Raw genomic sequence first — 16165 nt, forward strand, 5'->3', positions numbered from 1 at the left:
ACCTTGGAAGACAGCTTAAGTTCCCAGGCAACATCACAGCCACTTCTCTCCGCCCAGACATGGTGCTAACATCTGAGTCTACCAAGCAGGTGGTTATCCTGGAACTAACTGTCCCCTGGGAAGACCGTATTGAAGAGGCCAACGAGCGTAAGAGGGCTAAGTACGCAGAGCTCAGCTCGGAGTGCCGGAACAACGGCTGGAAAACTCGCTGCGAGCCAGTCGAGGTCGGGTGCCGAGGCTTCGCTGGCCGCTCACTGTTGCGAACCCTCAAACTCCTTGGAGTAAAAGGACTGCAATTGAAAAAAGCCACCACAAACATCTTAGAGGCCGCAGAGAGGGCTTCTCGGTGGCTGTGGATCCGTAGGGGGGATCCGTGGAGCAACATGCCACTTGGACACAAGCCGGGGACTGATCACCCCCGGCTGGGTCGCCCGGGTGAGGGTGTATGAAGATTAAAGACCCGAAACACCCTATGACCCCGGGTTCTTCACTGATGACGTGTCCAAGTAGCACCAGAAGGTGTATTCAAACTCATACCCTTTGATTGTCTTGAAACCTGTCTTGATTTTAAAGTTATATCTCCATCCCAACTCATCTCAGACTGTCAATGTTACGACTTGATCAGTGACAGGTGTCATGTTCCAGACCATTCATTATTATTACTTGAATTAAGTGTACGGCAACAAACTGGTTTTAACACAGAGAAGATCAATCAGGAGGCTTATAAAAGGTCTACCTGCAAGTTAGGTAGGTATGATCCAAAGCGACCCTCAGAGAAATTAATTAAAGGTATAATGGAACTAGTTGACAAATTGCAAGTAGCACAAAACAAACAAGATGTCAAATAATTGGTATAGTAGGGTATGTAATTTGTTGTATGATGAATTAGGAGGAGTAGAAATAAGATCAAAGTCATCTCACAAAATTCACAGGTTAAATAAACCTTTCTAAAATTTGTGGAAGTTAATGCGTAAAGCAGAGCATATTTATATGAAATGTAAAGGTGGAAAAGAACTAAAACAACAATGCAGAGCTGAATTTAAAAAACAAAATCAGTTTGACAAAAGGTTAAGATATTTTAAAAGACAGTATAATAAGGGTTGTATTTTACAACTAGAGGATATGCATGCTTCCAACCCGCAACGATTTTGGGATCAGATTAGAAAACTCGGGCCCAAAAGATATAATAAAATACCATTTGAAATATATGACAATAAGGGTCAAATAGCCTCAGATGTCTCACAGGTATTGCAGGAATGGGAAAAGTGTTTTTCAGATTTGTTTTTGGGTAACCAAGAAATGGATTGCTTTGATTCAGTTTTTCTAAATGAAATTTGTCTTTTTAATTGCAAGTTAGAAAGAGAAGCATCTCACTCCTCTGATCATGAAAATGTGCTAAACGCAGATATTAATGAGGAGGAGGTGCAAAAAGCTATTGATGCCCTGAAAGTGGGAAAGGCTTCTGGTATTGATATGTTGACAAATGAAATATTGAAATGTCCGTTATTTAAAGATCTCCTTTCTATTTTATTCAAATTTTGTTTTGAAAATGGGCTCATTCCCTCTATGTGGTACAAGTCGATTATTAGTCCAATACCGAAATCTATAAAAAATGATCCTAGAGTACCAGCTAATTACCGGGGAATTATCTTATTGAGTACAACATACAAATTATATACATCTATTCTTAATAACAGGCTCATAGCCTACCTGGAAGAAAATGATCGCTTAGTAGAGGAGCAGAACGGTTTCAGAAAGGCAAGAGCTTGTGTGGATCATGTATTTTCTATCACTACTGTAGTTAGAAATAGATTAATGCAAGACAAACCATCATTTGTTTGTTATATTGATTTTCAAAAAGCTTTTGACTCTGTAAACAGAGATTTATTATTTTATTGTCTTTCGGGAGAAGGGCTAGAGGGAAGGTTTTACTGGGCCTTACAATCATTGTATAAAGACCCTCAAGCTTGTGTTAAAGTCAATGAGTACTATTCAGAGTGGTTCCCTACACCACAAGGGGTTAAACAGGGGGACTGTCTCTCCCCTACCCTGTTTGCCATATTTATTAATAATTTGGCACAGGAAATAAACAAAGATCTCGGATTGGGTATAAATTATGATGGGGATAACACACTAGACATATTACTTTATGCAGATGACATAATCTTGGTGGCGGAAAATGAAGAACATCTTCAGAAGATGTTAAAGTGTGCCGAAAAATGGTGTGGGAAGTGGAGACTTAGAGTTAACCATAGTAAAACACAGATTATGCATTTTAGAAAATCTGGGCATAGAAGAAGCAAGTTTCAGTTTTATTTTTGGGGTCACAAGTTGGATTATGTTGAACATTATAAATATCTGGGCTTTATTTTGGATGAGTATTTGAATTACAAGCATGGTATATGTATATTGGCCGAATCTGCTAGTAGAGCGCTTGGGGGTGTAATAGCAAAAACGAAACAGTTGGGAAACCTGGGATATGCTACCTATTCCAAATTATTCCAGGCCTGTGTTTGCCCTGTCATGGACTATATGGCAGGAATATGGGGCTCAAAAATAAATGTGAGAGGAGAGATGGTACAAAATAGAGCAATACGTTATTTCCTAGGAGTCCACAAATTTACCCCAATCTTAGCAATAACGGGTGACATGGGTTGGGAACCAAGTGAAGTAAGGTGGAAAGGTAGTATGATGGCTTTATGGAATAGATTGGTGAAAATGCCTGAGAACCGAGTTGCTAAGAAAATATTCAACTGGGATGTGTCTGTAAAGGGTGCATGGGCATGTAAAGTACAGGACATATTTACACAAATTGGAGCTCCTGACCTTTTTCAAAATATAAACATAGTACATATACTTGCTGCAAAGGAAGTTTTATTAGATACACATAAAAGTAAATGGTCACAAGATATATTTCTTAAACCAAAATTAAGAACATATGGAATAATAAAGAGTTGTTTTGGAAATGAAAAATATGTATGTGCTCCCCTATCAAAAAAACAGAGATCATTGTGTGCTCAGCTCCGCTCTGGAGTTTTGCCCCTGCACCTGGAAACAGGACGTTACAGGGGAGTGCCAGAGGAAGAAAGAATCTGTGATTACTGTAATATTGATATAGAGAATGAGTTTCATTTTGTGTTTTACTGCCCTTTATACCATGAGATACGGCTGAAGCTGTTTAAAAAGTTTAAAACTACAGATTTGATGTGGTTGAATGATGCGGATAGACTAAAGTGTTTTTTTGATTATAAGGTATTCGCCCTTGCTGATTATCTAGAAAAAGCCTGGGCAAAGAGAACAAAACGTACATTTAGGTGAAACACTAAATGTGTAATTCTTTATTTTATTTTTTCACTTTTATGTACTTCTTTATTTATTTATGCATGTGTTAACCTACTGTGAAGTATGTTACCATCTACAGGAAGTGAATGTTATAATTTGAAATGGTTTGTGGTGTCTTATAATCCCGAAAGGGATGGGTCCTATTTGGACATGACACAATAATAAAATTTATTCATTCATTTATTCATTCATTCATTCCAGGGAATAATTATCGTGTACTTAACTTCCATGGATGATTTGAAGTGATTAAAATGTGTATTTCTGAGCTATTGCTCTTAAGTCAGCAGAGAGGAGGAGGAGGACACACATCGAGGTAATCACCTTAGCAGCGCACTGTTAACATGGACTCTGTGGCTATGCGAAGAGGCAAAAGAAAGATGATTGGTATGTGGAATGACAACCTCAAATGTGTCAATATTGATGTATGCATTATAGGGTCGACCGATTAAGCACTTTTATGGTTGTCGGTATCGGCCATTTTCAAAACCGATTTGCCGATAAAATAATTGAATTTTGAAATGCGCAATCTGGCTCTGATCCAGCCACCTCTGTCAGAGCGCACCGCTCTATGGCCTAGACTTTACCGTATTTCAGTTTTACAGTAACTACATGGTACTGTAATTGTGTAATACAGTGCATTACTGTACAAACGAAGCTAATCAGTACACTACTGTAATTTTTTTTTTTATTTGTTCTAAATATAAATTAGATTTCAGAATTTTGATATATGATTAATTTAATTTTTATCCTACATAAGCGCTACTGACATACAAACCAATTAGACAAAGTTATCACAAAATACCATTTTTTTTATTTAAAACATTTCATATATATCACAAAATAAACAGTCTGCCAATGCTGGAAATGATGTGTGAAATTTTTACACATTAATGGGTGAGTTTAGGGATAACGTTTTTTGTTAAAATCATTAACACAATGAATGAGTTAAAATTAACACAAAGTATGTCAGAAAGGTTAGCACAAAGATGTGTAAACGTGTTAAATTAACACATTATGTGCTGTCCTTCACTGCACACATTTTTAAAAACATACATAAAATCATAAACAAAACATTAGCATTTGACAAAATGAATGTAGAGTCATTGGTTGTTTAGCTTATACAAGTATTATAATGAAATATCAACCATTACGTTCATAAAACTGCAGAATATAAATACATTTATAAGCAGTCAAAAAGGAAATGTCCAACACAGGACAAAACACAGTTCTTTTCACAATACATGACACATAACCCCACCTTCAAAATAATTTCACTTATTTACAAAAATGTGTTGGATTCATGTACACTGGTGGCCAAAAGAAGTATTTAAGTGTCTTAATGTCTTTGAAAGAAGTCTCTTTGATGCTCAAGAAACATTTCTTATTATTATCAATGTCTGACTGTCTACTCCTCCATCTTTTCTACAGCATAGGAGTAAAAATCATCATCAAAATAATCTTTAAAAAGCCAACACAATGTTTTTGTCCACCTTAGCAAATAAATGAACTTCTCCAAAGATTGGTTCCTGTTCAGAACTTGACTGACAACATCAGAATGTTCCCTGGTCTGTGTGCGTGTCCACAAACACAAGTGTACTCAGTCCTTCAGAGGAGAGCCCGGTTCCAACACTATATGAGAGAGAGAGAGAGAGAATATCAAAATGTCAAAATATTTTTAACCTCCTTTTTTACATTTTTATTATTATTTTTACAATAACTTAAGAATATATATTTGTAAACAGCTTTTGTCAATAGCATTCAAACATTTCCGATAGCAGCCATATCACCCTGTAGCCCAAGACTGGTTGCCCACTGAAGCTAAGCAGGGCTGAGCCTGGTTAGTACCTGGATGGGAGAACCAGGCTGCTGCTGGAAGAGGTGTTAGTGAGGCCAGCAGGGGGCGCTCACCCTGTGGTCTGTGTGGGTCCTAATGCCCCAGTGTAGTGACGGGGACACTATACTGCCAAAAGAGCACCGTCCTTCGGATGAGACATTAAACCGAGGTCCTGACTCTCTGTGGTCATTAAAAATCCCAGGATGCCCTTTGAAAAAGAGTAGGGGTGTAACCCTGGCATCCTGGCCAAATTTGCCCCTTGGCCTCTGCCTCCTAATCATCTCCATATACTGATTGGCTTCATCACACTGTCTCCTCTCCACCAGTAAGCTGGTGTGTGGTGGGCGTTCTGGCGCAATATGGCTGCCGTCGCATCATCCAGGTGGATGCTGCACATTGGTGGTGGTTGAGGAGATTCCCCTATCTATGTAAAGCGCTTTGAGGTCTCAGAAAAAGCGCTATATAAATGTAACGAATTATTATTATTATTTCAACTGAACTAAATTAAATTATGCCAGAATACATTTTAATACTAAGTATAATATAAAAACATGTATGTAACTACAGCTGTAATTAATTTATGTAATTAGATCTAATTAACTGTTGACTCTTCCCTTACACCTTAACACACCCTTAAACCCATACCACAAAACCTGTCCCTAACCTTTCATCCCTCCGCAACAGGAGCAAAATTGTTTTGCAATACAACATGAACACAGTAAGTTTTTTTTTTTTTTTTTTATGAAAGTACATAGTACAGTAGTTAAAGATGCTATAATATATAGTGCTGAATCATATTTTAATTGTTGTTTTAGGAAGATACATGGTTGCCATTAACCATGTAAAAGCATACAACTTGGATGCTATATGGTTCCGTGGTGTTATTTTTGTTGTAACAGCCTACACAGTAACACAAGACAGTTTGATTTTCTGGTATAACCCACTGTATGTAACAATAATGAATCAAGTAATGATGATACAGGCTTTTTTAAGTACCCTTCCTCACCCTCTCTTAGCATGAGACACATTTTACTGCTGCTGCCACCTTTCTTGTCAACAGTGTTATGAACGAGCACACTGGCAGTGTAGATATGGCATTATAGACAGTTTCTTTGATTCTAATCATGACCAAAAGATTTGTTTTATCGCTTCCTTTACACACAGCTCACTACGCATGTCCAAGAGAAATAAAAGAGAGAGAGATTCAACAGCACTGATTTGCTCATGATGTTAGTTTATTTCTTTTCACAAACAGATTTGTGAAACAGCTTTGTTTTCACAAACAGATTATATAATATTTGTATCATAAGTTTGGAGTTTATGGTAATATTATGCACAACACTTGCAATAATGAGCATGAATTCAGGCCCTAAAAAGTGTGGTGCCCGATACGATGTCCCTATGCAAAATATTGCAATACTCTCTGTATCAAATTCCCTCTCCCAGCTGCCTAAGCTTTTAGACAAGGCCTAAGTTTCTATTTTTATCATGTGTTTGTTGTTTCATATTCAAAACTCTTGACTAAATGTATTTTCTTTTCTTTTTTTTTTTTTTAATGGGCATGCATTTTGGGATCTTGCTTACACTGTAGATTTTGAACTTAGTTCTTCTCCATCCACAGAAGGGGTCTTGATTTGTGATTAGATTAAAAGGGCAAAACCAACTGCACAGCCAATCTAGAACACTAGGACTGTGGTTCATAACCAATTCCTGATTCTTCCTACCCCATGTTTTCCTCAACAAGCTTGTCCTGTACATCATACATTTGAAAGACGGTTATTGATGATAAAGATAGTCTGTCAATATGTTCTAAAACGTAAGAAGAATATAGTGGCATTAATCCTATATATTTTGATTTGTATTTGCGCAAGACATCTGTTGGACTATGTCCTCAATGTGTGATGTGTTGATGTGTTAATGTGAAAGCTTGAAAGTTTTAGATTCTAAATAACTTAAATCTAGAAAATTGAATGTAGCACGTTCAAACACATATTTCATGAGTAACTGATGACTTTGTTCATTATAAAGAATTCACACAGCGTGAACAAGACAAGATTTAAGAGATTTTAGTCTGTCTGCAAAAATTAGAAGTTCAAAGGCATGTGTAGTCTTTAAACTGGTTGGACCTTACTGTATGCTTCAGCATGCAGAACGAACTTTCATTAAAAAGAGAGAAAGGGTTCACTTTTCTAGTCCCCAGTATGTCTTTAGCAAGGGGCTTTTTTTAAGGGGGCAAGACTTGACAAAATGAAAAATTATTCACTTTTCTCTTAAAGTCCCTGTGAAATCAAAATTGACCCTATTTACTTTGTTAGCGCATATTACTAGTCTTGTGGTGAGCAATTAATCCGTGCTCAATCCGTGAACTGCTCATGTAATAGTGGCATTCATTATTTTCATAACACAATGTTTAGTGTTGTATAGAAATGATTTTATTGAAACATTTGAACACTAGTACCAAGAGTCCATGATACGCCTCATGCTCATGAATCTCATGCCACCCATATTGCTGAAGCTCCTGTACTCTCCAGGCCTGAAGTAGGACATCCTGCCTCTGTAGTGGGGCTGCTCATACATGAGCCAGTGGCCGTCCATCACATGACAGGACTGGCAGTGAGACATGCGGTAACGGTCCATGATGTTGTCACAGTCATCCATCATCTCGTACATCTGACCCATGAAGTTATCCCTCTCGTAGATCCTCATTCTGTAGGAGCCCCTGTGCTGTTGTGGAAGATAAGTCAGTTTCATTTAAGTTTATCAGCCAGAAAGTTCATTTTCTCACAAGATTTTTTTAGTCACAGCCCAAAAAATAAAAACATATATACACACACACACACACACATATATACTGTATATGAGCATTAATTTTGAGCTCACCATGGGGATCATACGGCAGGATCTGATGCAGTTGCTCATTCCAAACATAGACATGTAATCAGCGTACTCGCCCCTTTTAAAGAAATATCCATTTCCCATGTAGTTGGGATGATCATACATCATCCAGCATCCGCTCTCCACTCTGCAAGAGTGACAGCGTTTCAGGTAGGAGGAGAAGTCACCACTGTCGCCCATACAGTCGTAAGAGCGACCCTGGAAGTTCCTGTCCTCAAAAAAGGTGACCTGAAAAATAAAAGTTTTAGTGATTTAAAGTGAAATATACTAAATAAAACGCATAAGAAGTTAAAATATGTGTAAATGGCAGCTGGAACAAGGTTTACCTTCATGGTTGCGATCCTCTGGTCCTCAGTAGTTCCACAAAGGAGAAGCTGAAGCTGATTCTGGTTGTTGACTGACTGCTGTCACCCGTACCTTTATACTAGACCTAGACTAAAGACTACACAGCACCTATTGTTAGCCAATTCCTGACTGTGCAAGTTGGAATAGAGGCCATTCTAGCTAAAGCCTGGTATGCAGATCTTAGTACTTTTAAAGTCTGTTTGGTAACTGGTAACATTTGTACTGGTAACATAATTACAGCCAAACACAACGTATAGCCAAATATAGTGACCTATAGTTTTATAAAATACAATATTTGTAATCAATAAAAAAAATTTTTTTTTAAAATCATTCTTACCTACTGCCATGGTGGGGGAACTTGCCTTTTTTAGTAACATTTCCTTATAGTGTGTATTTATTGTCTTGTTGAATATTATAGACTTTAAACTTTAAATATGATGGCTATTCTTACTTTTTCACTTCCAAAAAGCATACCTTTTACAGTGTTTTACAGTAATAATAAGTTCCCTGGCAAATCCATTATTATTATTTTTACTGTATTTTGAAAAGTCATATACAGTGAGTCTTTCCTACTTTCTGCCTTAAAGATGTTACTGAACAATCCTACCTTAACAACTTTGTCTGCCTATACCATTTCTTTGGCTTTTAGCATTTACTCACTTCTAACGCAAGTCTAAAGAGGATCTGTGTGTTTGTATAATTTTCATTAAATTGTGTATATAAAATTATCCTAAAACTAAAATAAAATGTTGCCGAGTCATTCATATCAGTTACACAAGGTACCCAGACAGAATACACGTTTTTTTTTTTTAAGTACATTCTAAGAAGTTCATTCTTTGTATTAAACTTTGTGTTAAACCTTATTGCCAATGCCAACTAAACATATTTCACATCAATAAGAACACTTAAATTAGCTCTAATATAAATACTAATATACATTTCAGGTAACACTTTATAATAACTGCACACTATCAATCATTAGTTAAGCATTAGTAAACAGTTAATTCATCATTTATAAAGCATTAATAGACATTAATAAGCAGTTTATAAATACGGTTATAAATACTTTATTCTTGATTTATAAGCATATCTATAATGTGTTTAATAATTGTATTTGTATACTTTATTAATGATCAATTTATCATTTCTAAATGAAGTAATTATTTTCAAACCGGTTATTTAGGAGTTGTCAGTGACTCATAAGATCACTTAGAAAGTGTAAGTAAATGATTAATAAAGTATTTAAATGTACATTCATACATCTTATTATTCAGACATATAGTAATAGTTACTTAGTGTGTTAATAAATGCTTTATTAACATGTATTTCTACTGTAATTCAGGGTTAATTCAGGTAGTTATAAAGCATTTAGTAGTGGTCAGTGAACTATTTTTGTGAGCTCATCTAAAGTGAGGACTAGTTATGCCTTGTAAAGCATTTATAAAGGAGATTTAAAGGCTGTTAAATATTTTTATGTTCTGTATCACTGTGTTGTTTGTTTCCTTTTTCTGTTTAGAAGATAAATAAGCCTTTAATTCTCCTTTATAAATGTTTTACAAAGCATAACTAGTCATCACTTTAGATGAGCTTACAAACATAGTTAACTGACCACTACTAAATGCTTTATAACTACCTGCGTTTACTACATTTACTTACACTTTCTAAGTGATCTTATGAATCAATGACAACACCTAAATAACTGGTTTGTAAATAATGCAATACTTCATTTAAAAATGATAAATTGATCATTAATAAATTATGAAAATACAATTGTTAAACACATTATAGATATGCTTATAAATCAAGAATAAAGCATTTATAGCTGTATTTATAAACTGCTTATAAATGTCTATTAATGCTTTATAAAAGATGAATTAACTGTTTACTAATGCTTAACTAATGATTAATAGCGTGCAGTTATTATAAAATGTTACCAAATTTCATTTATGTACTGATTCATTGTATGTATTATGTACTGATTCATTGGCCATTGTGTCAGACTTACAAATCCTAAATTATGTCCAAAAATGCTGAGATCCATAGAAAGAACGACTGAAATCGATGATTTTAGCCCATTTCAGCTTGTCTGCAGTGAAGGGGTCCCTGTTTGAGACAAATACACAGTAAGACACATGCAAGAAATCACTGAGTGATGATCCTTCTCCTTCCTACAGTAGTTAACCCACCTGTGCGCTGATCTTAGGACCTTCCTGTTCAGGTGGGACTGCAAAGGTAGAGAGTCTTCTGCCTAATAAAATATCAAAATAATGCAAAAATATAAACGTAGGTTGTTTAGAATGCTAGATTTGGTACGAATGAATTAGTGAGAGTTTTACTGTAGTGCTTACCTGGATACATTTAATCTGGTGAGACTGAACATAGAAAATGGTCCATCTTCTGATTGGTTCATTTGCTGTTTAATAAATATAAAGTTAGACATGATGCAAAGGACACTTATTTGATATAAAGTTAGCCAATTTTATAGAGATTTTATAAGATATTGTATGCTACCTTGTCTGCACCAGTGGCTCCAAAGCACTTATCACATATTGCTAATCATTTCAGCAAACTTATCTCAAAATATATCACAAATGGCCTAAGTTACCTCTGTAATCTTGCTAGAAGTCACTGGCGCGAATTGGCGCTTTGTTGCAGTTGCCTTTAAACACATACAAAAATGGAAGCAAATATTAAGTTCCATTAAAAAAAAAAAACTATATGTTATAGTTTGCAAACTAATGCTAAAACTAGAAAGGTGGCCAAAGCCAAATAAAACTTAACGTTAGCTAACATACAATGTTATTTTCTCATCAGTAGGCCAACATCTACAACCAAAACAGAATTTCACATTAGATAATTTATTGTTAATGTAAACTAAGCGTAGCTCGTTGGCGTATTTTAACCCGACAATTCAATAATCTAACAAAGTCTGTAAAATGAAACGTTAGCACAGTTTACCGTGGTGAAGTTCGTTACCGCCATGTTGACGAGTAGGCTAACGTTATAACATAGGTTAAACTGGGCACAATCCGGTCAACACACACAGAATGTGTTTTTTACCTTGCTTGCTGATCTCTCTCTCTTTGTGAAGTGAATTCCGTCTCTTCCCCGGGCCGGACACGAACGGCACGGTCCAACAAAAGACAGTCAGACCCCAGTGATATTACACTGGATGCTCCGGCGCGACACGACAAATCCCAGACAGTGTACAGTGATGCGCCGTTATATTTCTGACGCACGGTACTCCGAGTCCAAGCACCCACGCTATTTCTGACAAGGGACAAACAGGTTTGCATTTTGCATTAATGGTCCGGTCGCTTCAATGTGTCCAATATAGACAGCCTCTGGCTATTATAGCGTTGTATACACGCGGTGTAAGGCAAAAATTAGGAAATAAAAAGCACGATGGAATGGTGCCAGCCAGAGAGACTGTTACATCAAATACAGTAGTATACTGCAAATTAAAAAAATACAGTAAGTCTCTGTATGTGGTGTTAGACGTCACAGAAAATTCCCATGATGCAATGGGAATCACAGTTATTTACTGTAAAGAGGAATAGCAGTATAATACTGGGGGATTTAAATTAAATAACCGTAGAAATTACAGAAAAGTCTAACAGTGTAATGCCCACCCATCGCCCATCTGATTTGTTGGGAGTCACGAGTCCAGCCAATCAACGCGGAAGGCTGAAGGCACTGAAAATGTTGCACTCTCACAACGAAAGCACTTGCTAACAGGAGCTGCTTCACTGATCATCACACATCAGTTGTCTGTTGTCTACCAAGGCAGTGGTAGACATTCCTGAAGTTGCATTAAATCACTACACTGAAGTTGCAAAACACCTCAATATAATCTATTTATGATGACAAGCACCCCCGTTCTCAGTTATACTGTGAATTCCCGGTCAATGTCCGCCATTGCAGTCATAGGCTTTAACGGAGCCTCACATCGGTGCTAGTGTAACTAAAACCTATTTTAGCTTCTCACCATTCGGCCAACTTAACGTTATATTGTGAATATATTATCGAGACGAATGAATTCACTCACGTCTGCTGCGGTTTTTGTGTTCACATAGCTTCACAGTCAAAAATTGCACATATTTGGAGAAATTTTGCTTTATTCTCACATGATTACAAAATATTTCGTCATACAGAATACCATTTCTATTCATTTCTCACTGAATTATGCGATCTGAAGAGCTGAAAGAGCGTTTAGCACGAGCTCTGTCTCCCCTATTCCTGATTTGAGTCAGTTATGGACTCCGCGCTCTCTCATTCGATGAATAGCTGTCAATCATCTCACATGGCACGTTTCTGGATGATGCTGTCCTGGACACTTCCTAGTTTTTAACTCCGTGATAAACAGTCAAACAAACGTTTCTACACATCAAAAATAAAGAGAATAAACATACAATTACAATATGGTTTGTGTGTGATTTTCATTTTTTTAGTTAATCCATTGATGTGCATTAGACGATTAATTGAATAGTCACCTCTATTATTTTAGGCTATGTTTTAGTCATCAGAAAATAATTATGAGAGGTTAAGCTATTACACATAGCCTACATTTCTAACATGTAAATTATTGAAGCCAATACTTCCCTTTCCCCAAGCTGTTTAGCTGTAGTACAGTATCCATAAGCTTAATCATGAAACATACAGTGGCCCCACTTTTAACTCTCTCTTTATCTTACCCTCACTGTAGATGGATACACGGAGGAAGACAACATTTAGAAGTGCAGAGTGGGAGTACTGCACTCAACCATCACCAGGGCAGGCAGTGTGCAATACATGTAAAGATGTTGTCAGTATGGGTGGTACAATGGCAAAAAGTGCCAATACTTCAAACCTGTGGTCCCATCTTAGGATTCATCACAATGACTTGTATAAATCTGCTCAAACAAACAAACCTGAATCTGAGCAGGGAGCAACATCCACATGTCAGCCTACAATACATGTTTCAGAAACAAAAAAAAAAACACGATATGCACTAAACAGTGAGAAGTATTACCACACTGAGAAGCTTCCAGAAATCTATGAAAGGGTTGTAAGCAAGATAAAAACCCTAATCCAGCCAGAGAAGGCTGGATTCTCACTCTCCTTTACAATGGATTGCTGGTCAGGATCAACCGACTCAATGATTGAGTTATACGTTATAAGTTATAAATATACGTTGCAGCTGGTGGTGAATGATGGTTTGGCCAGCCAAAGAGCATCCAGAGGGTAGAGCCCTGCACGGGCCAAAAACTCCAGCCCTAACCTGGCCCTGGCCCGTGGCGTTCAAGCCCTACCCGGCCCCAGCCCGACAACGGCTGCAATTTTTCAGCCCGACCCCGACCCGACCCGACCCAACCCGAACATCAATATCACTTTAAGCTCTCTCTGACGCGCGCTCTCTGATGCGCGCTGTCTTTGCTACACGCTGACACAGGCACGTAACACGTAAACTTTTATTATAGGCCTGAAACATCATACCCAATCATTCCCACAAATATTGAACAGACTGTCCATTAGAGAGAAGCATAAGCATGCAGAGAATATAGCGCTACGGGATCCAACCGCAAAAACAAGTAAATAAACAGCCTACCTTTCTTTGCTTTTAAGTAACTGAAGAACAATGTTCAAAACAATGTTCAAAAATGAAGAACTCTTCGCCAATTGGCTAATGTTAAATAATATTAATATAAAAAAAACAAAACTTCTCCCTGATCCTCTGTGTAACGAAGCACCAGACTCAGTAGGATCCATTTGCAGCTTTATTAAGAATAGTCGTACAGGCAGGGTCAACAACAGCAGACAGATCAATGGAGGAAACACAGAGAACATCCGAATAACAGGTAGAGGTCAGGGCAGGCTAAATATTAACACACGAGGGAAATCATTGTTGTGTCCATGAAGATGTGAAAAAATAGACGTAGAAGGTACGTTAAAAAGGTAGACGTTCCTGAAGTTGCATTAAAAACGCCAGTCCTGCTCTTAAAGGGAATGTGAGATGTCGCTCTGATTGGTTTATTTCACGTTACGCCCAAACCACACCTATGGTGGTTGAATGAAGCGACTTCAGACCAACCCATTTTAGATTTGCGTCGGGCGCAAGAGTCATTTATCCCGCCGGTGTAATAGCAACAGCGCCCGAGACCCACCCATAAAGTTACTTGCGTTTCGCGCTTGATACTTGCGTTTCAGATCGTTAAAATAGGGCCCAAGATCTTCAGTTCTCTTCTTGGCCCCCATACTGGTGATCTGTCGGCCAAGGACAGCATTGAAGACGAGTTACATCAGTACCTCAAAGAGCCAGTGACTGACCGGTGAAAGGGGGATCCACTCCAGTGGTGTAGACAGAACGAAGGGCGCTTCAAGATACTTGCCAAAGAAGCAAGAAAATGTCTTTGCTCACCACCCTCATCAGTCTCTAGTGTGTCTTCAGTGAAGCGTCTGCAATTTATGACAAAAGAAGAAGCAAGCTCACTGGAGAGCATGCCGAGCAGCTCTGCTTCTGCACCACAACCTGGTGCCGCTGGACTGGGACTACTAATTGTTACCCATTTTAATTTACCTAGCTATTACATTTATTTTCCATTATTTGTTCATTTGTTGCTTGTTGTTGTTTAAATTTACTTCTTTTAAGTTTTACAAAATGTTTACAGAATGCTGCTGGATGCTCCCTGCACTTTTTATGTTGTTGTTATTATTATTAATATTAATGTTCTTATTATTAACAGTTCTCAGAATTAAAGATATGGTTAAACGAATTTAAAGAGAGACTTTGTCAGAGGCCTTTTTATTCTTAATTTTCACAATAATTTTCATTTTTACACTACACACATATCGGTTCAAAATATCGGTTATCGGTCTACTTGATCTGTAATTATCGGTATCGGTCCTGAAAAACGCATATCGGTCGACCTCTAATGCATTAAGTTGGTTTTGTCGAGGGTGAGGAAATGCTAACAGAATTGCCTTTTTTTGACAAACTACTGCTGCCATAAGTTTCTTACTACAGAATGAAAATAACAAAAACAACAAACAAGTAATAATCAAAACAGAACAACATCAAATAAGACACATGATGTAACTTTACTTGATTTGGGCTTTCCTTTTTAAACTAATTCCACGATTTCTGACAAAATCTCTGATGTTTTGTGCACTGCGCCTTGCCAAAACTGTATTTTCTGCTGTCTTACACTGCTGGCATTCAGTCAGTGTGGCCAGTTTCCCTTTCGTTATATGCGCCTTAAAATGTTTAATTACAACGCTAACTTCCGCATTCGACCAGCACACTTTTTGTCCTCTCCGTGGGTTTTCAATTTCTGCCTCACTCTCATTCTCTGTACAGAATAATTAATACGTTAGTATTAATAGTGTTACAGAACTCAATTTTAACTGGAAATAAACCTGATATCTTAATGACATTTCAAACAACATATTCAAAATATTATTCTAGAGATTAAATATTATCAGCCTGTTAACCCTCTGGGATCTGAGGTGTTTTCTGGCCCTGGAGGTGTTCTGACATGCTCTGACATTTGTGCTTATTTCTGTTACTTGTGACATTTTCATGGCTTAAGTCCGATTACACTGTATTTAGCACAAACTCTGCTACAATAATATATCAGCAGCATGTATGTAAAAGTTTGTAGTTTTGAGATAATGACATTTATGCGTGGTTTGAGAAAATACAAAAAAAAATTGTCACTGAAATAAGGCCATGAAACCCATACTGATTATGTCTTCACAAGACTTTTGAAA

At 37.2% G+C, this 16165-nt stretch overlaps 2 protein-coding genes and 1 long non-coding RNA gene across 5 annotated transcripts in view; 1 reads left to right on the forward strand and 2 right to left on the reverse strand.

The window, feature by feature from the left end:
- crfb4 (cytokine receptor family member b4) overlaps positions 1–16165 on the forward strand; it is a 98585-nt gene that overhangs the window by 17065 nt on the left and 65355 nt on the right. The gene's annotated exons all lie outside the window — the stretch shown is intronic.
- Positions 7628–8266, reverse strand: LOC307164394 (gamma-crystallin M2-like; the record flags this gene model as incomplete). Its single annotated transcript, XM_079881213.1, has 2 exons — positions 8057–8266; positions 7628–7900 (listed from the first exon to the last, which is right to left on the reverse strand). Exons 1-2 carry the CDS (start codon positions 8249–8251, stop codon positions 7628–7630), a joined length of 468 nt encoding a protein of 155 aa, XP_079737339.1. The 5' UTR covers positions 8252–8266.
- On the reverse strand, positions 10609–11079 carry LOC307165072. Its single transcript, XR_013822399.1, has 3 exons — positions 11022–11079; positions 10765–10829; positions 10609–10664 (listed from the first exon to the last, which is right to left on the reverse strand). It is a non-coding gene; the product is annotated as an uncharacterized lncRNA (long non-coding RNA).

This window comes from Squalius cephalus (assembly GCF_949319135.1).
Source record: "Squalius cephalus genome assembly, chromosome: 9".
Classification (NCBI taxonomy): Eukaryota; Metazoa; Chordata; class Actinopteri; order Cypriniformes; family Leuciscidae; genus Squalius; species Squalius cephalus.